The sequence below is a fragment of the Epinephelus fuscoguttatus genome, linkage group LG2, assembly GCF_011397635.1.
Source record: "Epinephelus fuscoguttatus linkage group LG2, E.fuscoguttatus.final_Chr_v1".
Classification (NCBI taxonomy): Eukaryota; Metazoa; Chordata; class Actinopteri; order Perciformes; family Serranidae; genus Epinephelus; species Epinephelus fuscoguttatus.
In genome coordinates, this window is record NC_064753.1 from 5,125,773 (window position 1) to 5,140,194 (window position 14,422).

A 14,422-nucleotide genomic window follows, 5' to 3' on the forward strand; every position below is an offset into this window, starting at 1 on the left:
AGGTTAGGTTTCGTCAAGAAAGGCTGGTTAGATTTAGAAAAAACATTATTGTTTGGCTCCACATTCATACAGGAAGCAAACACCAACCTCCTGGGTAAAAGTCCAGGGTTTGTTGGACTCATCCACCACCCCTCACACCCGTCCTATAGGGACTATACAGCACCTTATATTACGATGTTACCTGCAGTATTTCAAAATGATGCTGTCCAGCGCCATACAGTATCATACTGCCATCTGGCGATCGCTGGTGTATCATAACATCGTAAAAAGTTCAATCCAGCTGCGTTACAAACTGACACTGCCCGGTGGCCACTGCAAAATGTGGCTTTCTGTGTCTGACACTGAAATCACTGACAAAGCAGTGGTAGTTGACAACTTCAGAATGAGAAGAGGCTGGATTAACAGTTTGTTTTTGACTCCAGCTTTTCTGAACTTCATTGTGTTCTACATGTTGCTGGTGCATGTTTTAATGTTGTATTGATGTTGACTCGGTTTAGATATTGCACTGCTCAGGTGCTGAGTCGTCCCATTATTCACTTTTGATTACAAAAAAGTAGTTCACCTCGGAGTGCTTCCTAAACATGAACAGCAGAAAGCCCACATTGTCACATTTCTGGGAGAATTTCAAGCTTCAAATGCAATGAAACAGAAACAGCCCCCGAATGAGGGATTGCGGAACAATTTACTTGTGTGTGTAAGTGTGTGATTGTACATATGCTAGCATACAAACCCTACTGTTGTAATCAGTTTGTTAATCTGACATGATCTAAAGCTTTGTTTCTTTTATTTATGTGTACCTTATTTTTTTCCTCCTGTGTCATTGCAGGCTTGTGTGTGTCTCTAAGTGTGTGTTCGTGCATATGCGATTATGTGAGGAGGGGGAGGTTTATTCCAGGAAATGTTTCACTCACAGATAGGTTTCCAGGGCAACCGTGTTGCATATTGCCTGATATGCTGTAGCAGCAATCCAACTGGGAGAGCAGGGAAATGTGCATTTTCTCCTTTTGTGTGTGTATTTTGTGTTTTAGCTGTTAACTGTAGTTAAGGTCATTGACACTCCTTTCCTCCCTTCCTCACCTCTCTCCTCCCCACTCCTCTCCTCTGTGTGTAGATGCGCAGAAGAAGAGGATTGTTTTCCAAGTCACTCTAAGTAATCACTCCCCCTAATGCATGGAAGCTTTTTACATCTGAGACAGAACTAGCCAGGGAGGTCACGCAATACGATGCTAGATCAGGGCTAGCATGTAGCTTCTCTGAGCAAAACCTTTTAGGTGGACACTATCTGATGGCATCATCACACACCAGAGGGAAGTTCACTTCTGCCAATTTTGCCGTTGACATCTTTCCCACATTGCAGACTCCAAAAAGAAACAATTATGAGAAAGAAAACGGCAAACTTGACAGACCTCACATTCATTGTTCATTTTACATTTACTGAGGGAACGACCCAGAGAGTTGGATGATGCTGCGGAGTCGGCTGTTTTGGAAAGAGCTTGCACGGCTTGCAAGGCTGGACACACCCAACACATTTCATTAATGTCCTCCTGCCCCCCAAAAATTTGTTTCAGTGTTGTTGTTTTTTTGTTTGTCTGTTTCATCTGCAATTCAGTGTGGAAACACAAGGAAGGGTCACTGTGAATGATTAGCTTGCGTTTGGCCCCATGAGAAACTTACTGAGGCTTTGCAAGTTCTGTCCTGCACCCATCAGTTTTTGTTGCTCAGGAATTCTGACTCATTTTATTTTCCAGACAAAGTTGAAGAGATGACGCATGCCCAGAAGACCTCACCTGTTGATATGAAGATTGCCACAATCAAACCTCGCCCATCCAGTCGTTGTTTGGTGACAGCAGCTGATATGAACGTAGGTGACAAAAACTGAAATGACTTGACATTGAAAATCTATGCAAAGGTGGAACATACATAAATAACTGTTAAATTATTACATTTTTAAGAGTGAGATTAATAATTACACAGATTATACATTATATTATGGCGTTCTTTTGTGATTCTGAAGGTGTTGTAGTCTTCTTTTGGTTTTGAATCTATTAATTGTGTTTAGATGAGTGTGTTTTTGGCAGGTGACATCCCTAATGGAAAAATACAATTCTTTGAAATGTAATTTGTTTTCTATAGCAGCAGAGAGTCATCTCAGTATTACAGCAATCCATGCGTTAATGTGCACACCTTCCACAAAAACAAAAAAAAAGATTTAGAAACTCAAACTATTTTGCAAAACATAAAACAGATCTGCAAATATGCAAACAAATTTCATTCATTCATTCATTCATTCATTCATTCATTCATTCATTCATCTTCTAACCGCTTCATCCTCTTGAGGGTCGCGGGGGGGCTGGAGCCTATCCCAGCTAACATCGGGCGAGAGGCGGGGTACACCCTGGACAGGTCGCCAGACTATCGCAGGGCTGACACATAGAGACAAACAACCATTCACGCTCACATTCACACCTATGGACAATTTAGAGTTATCAATTAACCTAGTCCCCAATCTGCATGTCTTTGGACTGTGGGAGGAAGCCGGAGTGCCCGGAGAGAACCCACGCTGACACGGGGAGAACATGCAAACTCCACCACCACACCTGCCGCCCCTGCAAATGAATTTCACAACTTAAAAAAAGTATTAAAGTAATAAATTTACAAATAAAGGTATTTGTGAATACCTTCCTAACATTAACAACTTTTGAACAGATATTTGTGAATCCAGGTTTTATTTGTTGATCTCATTTCTGGGATTGTTCATTTTTTGGGAATTTGTTTGTGTATTTGCAGGTCTGTTTTATATTTACAAAATATTTTTTGTGAGTTTACAAATCTTTTATTGTATTTATGGAAATTGTTTTATATTGACAAATGTACACCCAGATTGTCCATCACCTAGCACAAATTACATGAAGACAAATGGACTTATTATTTGGATTTTATGGACCATATTTGTGTATTTGCAGATCTGCTTTGTGTTTGAAAAATGTTCTTTCAGTTTTCAAATCCATTTCGTACTTGTGGAAGTTGTTTTAGATTTTACGGATTACACATTTACACACAGATTCTCCTCACACAAACAATACTGACACAAACTGATCTCCATATCTGTGTATTTGCAGGTCCATTTAATATTTGCAGAATAGTTATGTAAGTTTACAAATCTTACTTTGATTTTTTGAGAGGTGTTTTCTATAAACAGATTACACATTAACACACAGATCATTGATCTGTTCCTATAAATATTATTGAGACAAAATTATCTCCACAGTTTTGCAGCAGATTGTTTACAGCATATTGTGTTCCATAGATAACTCTAAATTCTGTGAGTGTTGCTCTCCACAGCTTGCAGAAAGGTAATCAAGAGAGTATTTCTGGGAATATCATTAACAACATTCTGGTTTGCAGTCCATGTACCATGACCGCCAGGGAGTGGCAGTGGTGCCGCCCACTGTGCCAGGGGCCTTCCTGGGAATACCTGAGAAGGGCACTATGAAAAAGCAAAAGTCCATAGGTATGACGTGCGTGTCATAAGTGTGTGTGTGTGTGTGTGTGTGTGTGTGTGTTTGGGGCGGGGGGGGGGGCGGCTGGACGATATGTGAGTGTCAGCCTGAATTCTGAACTGCATGTCCACTACCTTGTGGTTTTGGCTTGTCGTAATATTCTGTTAATGATATTAAAACTAATTATAGATAAATTAGAATGATCCAGTCAGCAAAGTGTGCTTTCAGGCAATAATATTGGAGGTCATTAAGCATATGCTGAAAGCTCACTCTCACTGCTGTACTAGAGGGACGTCATGCGGGCTAATGATACTCACAGCGCTTTTACTTGGCAATGCCATCGTTATTATAACAAAAATTTAAAGGTTTTTTTGGATAATCACAATCAAAGCATTTTAGCACATTCTAGTTTGTTGACACTGGTGTGTGAACTAAATAGTGTCACTTAATGACTAAGTGATGACAAAATAAAACAGTAGGCCTTTGGCCTTTGTAAAAATGATCAAACTGGGTTTATATTAAGCTAAACAGTGGACTGGACTGGTATACACAATTTTGTTTGTCATGTTCAAAAGCAAATGGGCGTCTGACTATCATGTAGCATCACATAACACCAGAGCTCTCTGTCCACACTGAATCCATTAAATATGCACTAATGTTAAGTCACGTAAAAAAAAACATAAATATCAGCTGTGCACTCGAGATCATATTGTAGACATAACAGGTGAGTAGCCTACTTGCTATCTTCTTATTTTAAAACAAAAACACACATTTTATATTGTAATATTTACTGTAAATGACAAACAATAAAGGCAAGTAGCCTAGCCTATTTAGTGTCAGGACAATGTCTCATGCCAACGTCAGTTTAATGTAAAATATTGATGATACATCTTGTTGATATTTAGTTTGGTTTCAGTTATTAAGTAACCAAAATCCAATGTCTTCCAAACATTTCAAACTAACGTCATTTTAATGCAGAATAATGACATTCAGTCATGAGGTATGACAAAACCCAACGTCTGCAAAATGTCATAATTTTAACATCCACACTAGACTCACAAGTCAGTCTTTAGACGCTTTGCTTATCAGAAGGCGGAGATCTCTGAATGTCTGGTGGCGAGACTACATCCACACAGTATGAAATTCTAACGTCATTAGATATTTAAAATATTGTCAAACCGATTTCCATTCCAACTAGAAATTTAATTCTGTTTGACCTAAGAGTCCAATGTCTTTCCAATGTCCTTATTTTTACTTCATGAATCAGCTGTTCCTCGCCCATTGCGGTGCCTTCATGGTGAATGAAAGATATATGAAAGTTCAAAATGGCGCCTGCAGCCAGTTAGGAAACTTCATTTGTTGGTTTCAAATCCAAAATGTTGTCATATGGGCCCAGTTTTAGTTTTCTTAAGATTCTCACTCTGTCCTGTCTTGTCTCGTCTTCCCACAAAAAAACGCATGAACTCTTGCCACTGAAATTTGATCTCCTTCATGTTGCCAACACCAGCCTGGGCCTGGCAGTAAATTGCACAGGCCTTTAGACACTAATGGCTTTGTTAGTCCGTTTATAAATGTAATATGATGCTAATCATGTTGTCATATTGCTTATGACTAATGCAGTATGAGTTGGATTTAGCGCTGTGACCCCATCAGCACACGTTGCTGAGGTAGCCTGCTTTTTAATGTGCCAGAACACGTCATAATAACAAATACCTTTTCAGCCTGTTTGCATAAAATAACACTGGTTTAAGCTTGTAAAGCAGACCTGACCGACAAAACTGGAAACTGACCCAACACTATGATGTAACTTTGTGCAAGCCATTTTGGTCATTTTCAAGGTAATTGGTGAATAGTCAAATGAGCTCAATATTAAATTTCCACTTGCTGCAGCAAACATCTTATAGTTGGCTACTCATCTGTCTGGCCTCTCACAGATAACGGGAACCCCCCTCTTGGATAAAATAAAGGTTAAGAAAGAGCTCACATCAATAAATGAGACATTTGCTGTGTAAAGAGGAGGCCATGCTGGAAATAAAAAATAGGGATGTCTCCTCTAGGTCCTCACGTAGTTTTTCTTTCTCCTCCATTTCTCCAAGGTACAACAGAGGATGAGAAACAGGGATTCCTCACACCTCCACTACTCAAGTTCTCCCGCAGCCTCTCTATGCCCGACACCTCAGAGGACATCCCTCCTCCCCCAGCCATTTCACCTCCTTCACCACCTGACTACAACTCAGCTGCTGGCCCTACACCCAAGAGCTACGGCACCACACGACCCAGCTTCACCCAGAACTCACCCAATGCGGTGAAGACCATTAGCCGAACCACTGATGTTGGTACGTTAAGGCGTGGCTATTTCCGCCAGAGCTCAGAGCAGTTTGAGAGCACACGCACTCGAGGGCGCACACCAGTGCCAGAGAACCCTTACTCCGAGGTGGGCAATAAGACACTGTATGTGCCAGCCAAACCAGCTCGAAGAAAGGGCATGCTAGTAAAGCAGTCCAACGTTGAGGACAGTCCAGAGAAAACGTGTCACATGCCAGCAAGCCCCTCTGGCGCAGTTTCCATGCCTACTACGCCTGTAGAACGGACATGCTCCTCCATCCCAATCCCCACAATCATCGTTAAGGAGCCCTCCACCAGCAGCAGTGGTAAGAGCAGCCAGGGTAGCAGTATGGAGATTGAGCCCACCACCCCTGAACACCCACCTCTCACACCCACTGTTTGTGGGAGCGGAGGGTTGCGTCCTGAAGACCCTATGTCTCTAAGCAACCCTTTTGCAGCAGCCATTGCTGGTGCAGTGCGGGACCGGGAGAAGAGGCTAGAGGCAAAAAAGCACTCCATTGCCTTCCAGTCAATAGACATGGGGGATGATGACTTTAGCAGTCCCACGCCAACCCCTCGCCTTCGCCAGTCAAAGTCCATCGATGAAGGCATGTTCAGTAGCGATGAGCGGCTTCGAAGGATATTGGGTCCTCCTGCAGCACAGCTTGGGCCCCCTGTTGGGGGCGGTAGTGGCAATATGACAGATTTCAACACCCCTGAGCCCACGGTGGTGCGGGAACCTCTAAACACCAGGACGGGCCAGTGTCCCAACCTGGACAGTCCTGTTAGTCTCCCATCCACCCCTCCTAAGAGCCACTATAGGGCTAATGGGACCTACCTCCATCCTGTCACCGGCAAGCCCTTGGATCCTAATTCTCCACTTGCCCTGGCCCTGGCAGCTCGTGACCGAGCCATGAAGGAGCAACAAAACCATCCTCAGAATCAGCCACCAAATCCTCCTCAGGTTCAGCAAGCACCCAAGCATGAAGCCCAGTCCCTTCCAATTCAGCCAAGCCACAAACCAGACCTCAACCAACCGCTGTTCATTGACACCAAACTGCGCTCTGGGATTGAGACAAGTTTTGCTGCAATCTCCACAGCAACCATGGGGCGGCCTGGCCGAGGTGGCCTGCGGAGGCAGATGACGGAGCAGAAGTATGAGACTGATGGGGCACGGGAAGAACGACAGCATCAGGCAGTTGAGGAGAGGAAAAGCGCGCCGGCAGATGTGGCAGATGCATCACAGCCCAAGTCAGCCGGGCTGTTGATGGTCCACACCAGCAACGAAGCAAGTAACAAGGTCAACAATCAAGAGGTCGAGGGGCAGGACAGCAACAGGCCATCTGAGCTTAAGGACCCCAACCAACCTGATCCTCTCAATGCTACAACTCTGTCCGTCAATCCCCAGCCACCTTCATCACGGAGGAGGAGTATTCCCTTAGGGGAGTCTCTGGATGAACCCGTTAAGCTGCCCTTCCGCATCCCCCCTCCCCCTCTGGCCTCAGTTGACATTGATGAGGATTTTGACTTCTCAGAGCCCCTCCCCCCACCGCTGGAATTTGCTAACAGTATTGACATTCCTGATGATCAGGCTAGTGCCATTGCAGAGATGCTTCAGCAACAGAGACGGAATGGGGGACCACCTCTACCCCCCTACCATGCTCATGCCCCACCACCTGTCACTGATCAACACAAACGGGTGGCAAACAGCATGCCCCCCTCATATCCTCCTCCTCCACCTGACTCAGAGTCAGGGGTGGGTGACTCGGGCATCGAAGAGGTAGACAGCCGCAGTAGCGGGGATCCTCAGCACATGGAGACCACCAGCACCGTTTCCAGCATCTCCACCCTGTCATCAGAGGGAGGCTTCTGTGACAGCGCTCTGGAGAGTCTTTATGCCACCGCAGACGGGCATGCCTTTCTGGTGGATCGCCCCCCTGTGCCACCCAAACCCAAGGGCAAGTCTGTCATCAACAGAACATCACTTTATCATGACGCTCTCATTGAAGAGCCCCCAGAGTCCTATGGGTCACCACCTCAGGCCCCTCCCCCTCCCCCTTCATCCTCTGAGCCTCCTAGGACTCCTACTCAAAGGACATCCAAGCTGTGGGGTGATCAGCCCCCTGAGCTGCGCAGCCCCCCATCCACACCAGACTCCAAGAACACCGTTATCACCGAGCTGAGCTCCATTCTGCAGCAAATGAATCGCGACAGGCCAGCCAAGCCAGGAGAGAGCCTTGACTCCTCCACAGGGAACAGGGGGGGCTTCGGAACAAGGTATGTAATTAGACAGCTCTTAATCACTTTCCAAATTCTGATGTGTTTAGTGCTCCATGTTTTCGTGACCTACATTGTTTACATCAGTCCCAGACCTTTCCTCACCTTTGATTTTATTTTATTATTTCTTACAGTGGTTTGTGCGTGTATAAGAAATTCATATATTCTAAGGGTTGTGAAAACCCAAACCCTTGTAGTGTTCAGTGATATCATGGCAATATGTCGATCGCAGTGTTTGCACGTAGCATTGAATGTTGTGTCATTGAACTATTGTGTTAAAGGAGCTATATGTAAGAAATCTAAAACAAATAGTCGTAAAATCCTCCTAATATGTCACAGAGACTAAGGAATAATGTTCATATAACATACTGATCTCACCGACAACAATAGTACAGCCAGAATATTTGCATCTAAAAAAATTTTTTGTAGTCTGCAGATCATGTTTATGTTTTGAATTTGTGTTTTGGCCTGTTGCGCCACCCACCGCCATCTACCAGTCACACAGTCAGTAGAGTCTCAGCATCAGTTACAGTTACGACTGAGCTACAGCAGCACGGCAAGCAGCATTAGCAGTGTCCCAGTACATAGCATTAGCAGCCGGCTCCTCCTCAGCTGTATCCCAGCAGCAGCATTAGCAGCAGAGAAGCCGGACTTGCTCGAACGGTCTGCTGGAAAACCGAAGATCAAGGACGCGGCACTGCCATGGCAGCCGCCCGTGGGCAAACAGATCAGTCTCCAGCATGCCGCTGTCCAGCAACCTCCAATCTGTAGGGGAGGGGGGACGTACACGACTCGCGGCAGTATTTTAAATTTGAGTGCAGTAACCGTTTTGGCCACATTCTTACATACAGCGCCTTTAAGGAGGACTTGACAAGTCATTGACACTGACTGTTATTGACTATAATCAATCATATAATCAATGACTTTAATCATGTGCACAATGGAACACAGTGGAGATTTGTCTTTTTTGCATTTATTTGAGAGAGTTGCAGGAGTTTCCTACAAATTTTAGAAATGTCAGGGGTGTTATTACAGGTTCAGTTCACCCAAAATACAACTCAGCATTTTCTCCTTGACATATCTAGCCATGCACATAGTTTGAGTTTTATTTCCTCATGGTTTGTGATAGCTTTTGCGAAGGAACTGTCTGTGGATCCATTGCATGCTCATCATTGATGGGTTTGGTTTTGTGTTGGCAGGATATTCAACTGTGTGTAGTTGAGTATAGCTTTTGTACATTTAGCAAGCAACAAAAAGTTGGGGGTTAAGAGCATTACAATGCACCCTGAGTTGTGTGTGAAGTACAGTATATATGAGATTCCGGTGTGTTTGTATGTCATCTTTATAGAAGCAACCCAAGGTTCCATAGAGCCTTTATATTGTTGTTGCTGGTAGTCCATAGATATGCATCTTTATATACTGTTGAGGTGTGCAAAGGTTTTCATATAGGTCTCTGTACACACATGATGATGCCAGACCTGGCAACCTCACTCTTAGGACCAGCTATCAGGAAGCTGTGCACAGTCACTTTACCTGTTGTTTCTCAAGAAATAGTTTCAACATGTTCATTAACTCCCTCTAAAAGCACAAATTCTGGTGTCTTCAGCAAATATTAGCAGCCACTAACTTCAGTCATCTATGTTGATCATTTCTGGTCAAAATATTTGGCAGTACAGAATAGTGTTGATTAGGACTGTCACAAATTCGATTCTCAGGCTGCCTTCACACCAAATCAGGCGTTGCGGCAATTAGCCACAGTGTTGTGCGGTGGTGTGGGAGACACTTACACAGCCCTTGAAGGAGTGGAGGATGGAGGAACTATGGAAAACCAATCTCCCAATCTCAGAGATTGAGTATTTGTCTTTGGCAAGTCTGTTTATGTTGGCTTAAAGGACTTGCATAATTCCTTTTGATTATCATTGCTGAGGTATCTTTACTGTCGCAAAAGACACATGTACATGCACACACAAACAAAGTGAGTGCTCTCCTATGTAAGATACTGCACACAAGCTGTGAATACATACTTACTAATATTTAACAATAGGGAGAGAATGTATTACTTGTTTCTGTGGACTGCGGGAGTCTTCTGGTCTGATAGCTGGTTACATGATGATTCTGTTTAACTTTTTGCTGCAGGCCGCAGCAGGGTGTTTTTTTGGCATGCCCAGCGGCCCCACTGTGGAAGCCTAGATGCACACACCTTCAAATGAATGGGAGGACTTCAATGCATCCTTTATGATGGCTTCATTACAGTCAATAGATGACAGTAGAGAGCAGAGTCAAACGTTTCACACAACAACAAACACGGTGATAATGAGGAAGGTCAGTAATATTGTACCTACAGAGGCAACGTCATAGACGGCAGTGGCCTTTGTGGCCGTTAGGAAACAATGAAGAAATTTAAATAATGGTGGAACGTAATGAATCGATAATACATAGTGAAAATAGTGAAAGGAGTTCTCTGTCCACACACTGGCATGTATATAAGGTCATATCTTGCTTGTACTATGCCACACTGCCTCCACAATCTCCAGTGGTACTGCTCTGTCTTATCCATATCTGTAAGCTGTCAGAAAACGTGGACAAATAGGGATGAAATGAACACAGAGTATGGACAGAAGGCTCTATCCATCTCTGTCTCTGCATCTAATGTTGAGCTGCCCTTTGTGTTGAAATTTGTTGTGGTAGAAGTGTAAGTTTGGAGGTCTGTGTTCATGATCCATGAATCCATGAATGTATAGAGATAATGCCCCACTGCAGTGGTCGTGAGTTCGACTCCGCCTTGTAACCCTTTGCTGCATGTCGTTCCCCCACTCTCTCTCTCCCCACTTCACACTCTTCACTCTGTCCTTTCCATTAAAGGCAAAAAGGCCAAAAAATAATCTTAAAAAAAAAAAGTTACTCTGCGGTGTTGAATCGTCTGTTTATAATGTAGCACGTGTGTGGACATCATTCATAAAATTCACCCTCTTGTTTTTAATGTTTGACATTTATTTGCACTTTTTTCTATCATATCTCTAAAATTAAAGTTCACTTAGAAGGAAGCACAAAGGACAGTCACTACAGGCAGTAATGTGAACGTGAAGGCTGTTTACTTGATAAGTCAGAATAAGGGATGGTACATTTGATAACAAGACTAACTTCCTGCATAGCCATGTTTAAGATTGTTCAGGACATGCAGGAGTCAAATTTGCAGTAACTGGGACAAGGTTTTGATGGACCCTGTATCTAAACCAGCTCAGCTCATGCTTTTTTAAACTCACATCTTCCCTGTATGAGAGGGAAATAAAAAGCACAATAAATAATTCACTGCTCACATGCATTTTGTATGAATGGTCCCATCGCTCATCAGAGAGGTATAGAGAGCAGAGGGAAAGACTTGATGCCTCTGTGCCTTCTGATCTAATAAACACAGTTCGATCAACACAATGACGTCCATTTGTGGTAATTACAGTGAGATGCCAGCAGCTGCTTAGGTCCAGCCCTGTGTACCCACCTTCACACTTCATGCCACATACTATCATGTTATCCTCATTTTCATCCTCTGCAGTTCAAAGTCATGTCTGTTGACCTTTACACCTTGTACTCATTTCATTTTCAGCACACGTCTCTCCATCTTCATCTCCATTTTCTCCAGTCTCCTGTAGTTCCTTCACCTCCTATTTCTTCATGCTTCCTGTGTCTCCCATCTTCACAGGTAGGTTCTATCAGCTGCTATCATGTCTCACCAAAGTCCTATTTCCACTTCTGTGTTCATTTATCCATTGCTGACATGCTGCATAGTGTTGGTGTCTGCCTGTCTGCGTATTGGCATATTCCTGTGAACATAATCACTTAAGAAAAGTAGAATTTACATACTTCAACTATATATTGCTCCTAACAGGTAGATAATATGATTAGAATTTGGTGCACTTCACTGCATAAAGTTAAATACCAAGGAAAATGGGAACGACCACAGCTCATTTCAGTATTTGAGATAATACTAGATATGATACTGAAATCATTTAATGCCATTATTATGGCATTACAGGACTCACACACACACGCCATGCTCCAGTGAGTTCATCACGGTGGAAAAAAAACTCAATGCATATTAGATATATTTCATTTTGAACAGACAGTAATAGGGATGTCAATGGATGACCATTAATCTCTTAACCCCCAAGAATATTTTGGTCACACATGTCGTTCTGTTGGTTAATTTTGCTACTGTTCAGTTTACTGCACTGCACATCAGTGGGGTCTGGTGAGAGCTAGCTATTGTTAGCGGTGCAACTCATTCAACCACTGCTGCTAGTTATGCTTTCCTGACCCAACAGTATTGCTGTGGAAACATTGCGCCCACCTTCAGGTCACCCCCCAGCTCGCCCCAGTGAATAAGCAGATGATTTTTAAACTGTAAAACCCCCTTTAGCGTTGTTAACTATATGAGCACCATTAGTGGTCCTAACACAGTAAACAGTGCTAAAAGAATTTTGCGGTTCAGAATGGAGCCGCTTACCAAGCAGGTAGACCTGAGGGGAGACAGAGGGTGGGCAAGATGTTTCCACAGCAACATGTTCTGCCACCAGGATGGCGTTACCAGCTGTAATCACTAAATGAGCAGCACTCCTAGCTAGTTAACATAAGCTCCCTCCCAAACTGGATGGTGCACAGTGCAGAGTGCCAAGACCCCAGTGGAGACTGGAGTTTTGGGCAGTGAGCTTGTTTCCACACGCAAACATGGCGAGCTGACTGTCTGTCAGTAAAGCCAACAGAAAATTTAAATTAAAGGCAAGACATTTACATCATAAATCATTAAAAGTTTCACCTCCACTAAATGGAGAACACTTTGAACAGCAGCACTAAAACTCACTGAGTCAAAAGAGTGCCGGACTAAAAGGAAAGGCCTCTTGTATTTCACATCTTTTTTTCTCATAAAAATTAACCAGTTAGTTGCCCATTAAAGCTATAGTGTGTAACTTCTGTCGCCTCCCAGTGGATAATGCGTTATTACAACTAATAAGCCGGCGGCACTTCCATGTACACAGAGTAACACTCGCCAATCGCCACACACCGTACACAGAGTAACACTTGCCTTTGTGGTAGGATCCACTTCTGAACCGTGTCTCAGCCGCTTCTCCGCCATGTTGCTTTCTCTTTCTACCTGCGCTCTACCTCTTGCTATGACACTCTCCGCTCTTCCTCCCCCTACCTTCTTGTTGTGAAGAAGCATTTCCTGTGTGCCAGCGCGGGAATGTCGCCGGTCGACACGCATGCTAAAAATTATATATATTGAAAAATACCGCGAGATGTTAGAGGAGCCGATCGGCTTAATCAGCATTGTGTCATCTCCTCTAGTAGTGGCTTGGGTGAAACGGACATTTATGGACCTGTAGAAGTTACGCACTATAGCTTTAATGGGTGTTGGCCTTCTGAAAGTAAAATTAACCGAAACTGACATCCCTAGACAGTAGACTCAAGCGCAGTCCTTATGATGAGGACTGAAATATCTTTTTTTTTTTTCCACAACTGGCACCTTTGGTCAACCGTTTTCCTTGTAGAAAAGGAACATTCCAAACACTTGTGTATTACACTGTACTAACACTGAACAAACACTTTTTCAAAAGGCAACAGGTCACAAGAGGCTGTACAACTGAAAAGCATCTCTTATGGTATAAAATAAAAAATACCAAAACACATAAAATAATAAAAACTAAAACTTGTGCATGAGGAGTGTTAGCCTACAATTAATTCCACCTTGGCCATATTTACCATATTTAAACATTCATAGCAACCAAACATATATCATCCTGGGGCCGGTTGCACCAACTGGTCTTTACTACACCTGGTCATAACTCCTAAGACGGTCTTTGTTAAGAGTGAGTGGACTTATGCCGGTTGCACCAATAGGGCTTACTCCTGGTCTTAGCTACACCGGTTTTAGCTGTGCACGTCCATGTGAATGCCCCCGCAATGCCGCACACACAGCCTGCCTAGAAGAGCGCGGTGACATCAAATGACGCGCCGCTGATTCACCCCGCTTGCTTGACAGTTGACAATTGACAGTTGACAGCCCCTCTCATATGTGCTGACAGTTTATTTACAGTTTAAGATTTGAAGAAAACATGGAGGATCAACGAAAAAGAAAGGGTAACTATACAGACATTGAAATTAGAGAATTAATCAAGCTGTACAGCCAGCACAGAGGAAAAAACAGAAATAAGAAAAAGCAGTCAGTATAGGCAGAGATAACGGGGCATGTCGATACGTGTTCAGACTCTGGCTGCCTTCGTACAGAGGTTGACATTAGGAAGAAGTGGAAAGATCTCCTCAGCAAG

The 14,422-nt window shown here is 43.5% G+C and overlaps 1 protein-coding gene across 3 annotated transcripts in view; it reads left to right on the top strand.

Annotated features, from left to right (window-relative positions):
* Positions 1-14,422, top strand: part of LOC125904945 (SH3 and multiple ankyrin repeat domains protein 2-like) — a 465,143-nt gene that overhangs the window by 429,035 nt on the left and 21,686 nt on the right. For all 3 annotated transcript variants that reach the window (XM_049602644.1, XM_049602655.1, XM_049602662.1), the window contains 3 exons: positions 1,749-1,861; positions 3,406-3,511; positions 5,597-8,102. In XM_049602644.1, coding sequence (XP_049458601.1) covers positions 1,749-1,861; positions 3,406-3,511; positions 5,597-8,102 — 2,725 coding nt within the window. The remainder of the gene's footprint in view (positions 1-1,748; positions 1,862-3,405; positions 3,512-5,596; positions 8,103-14,422) is intronic.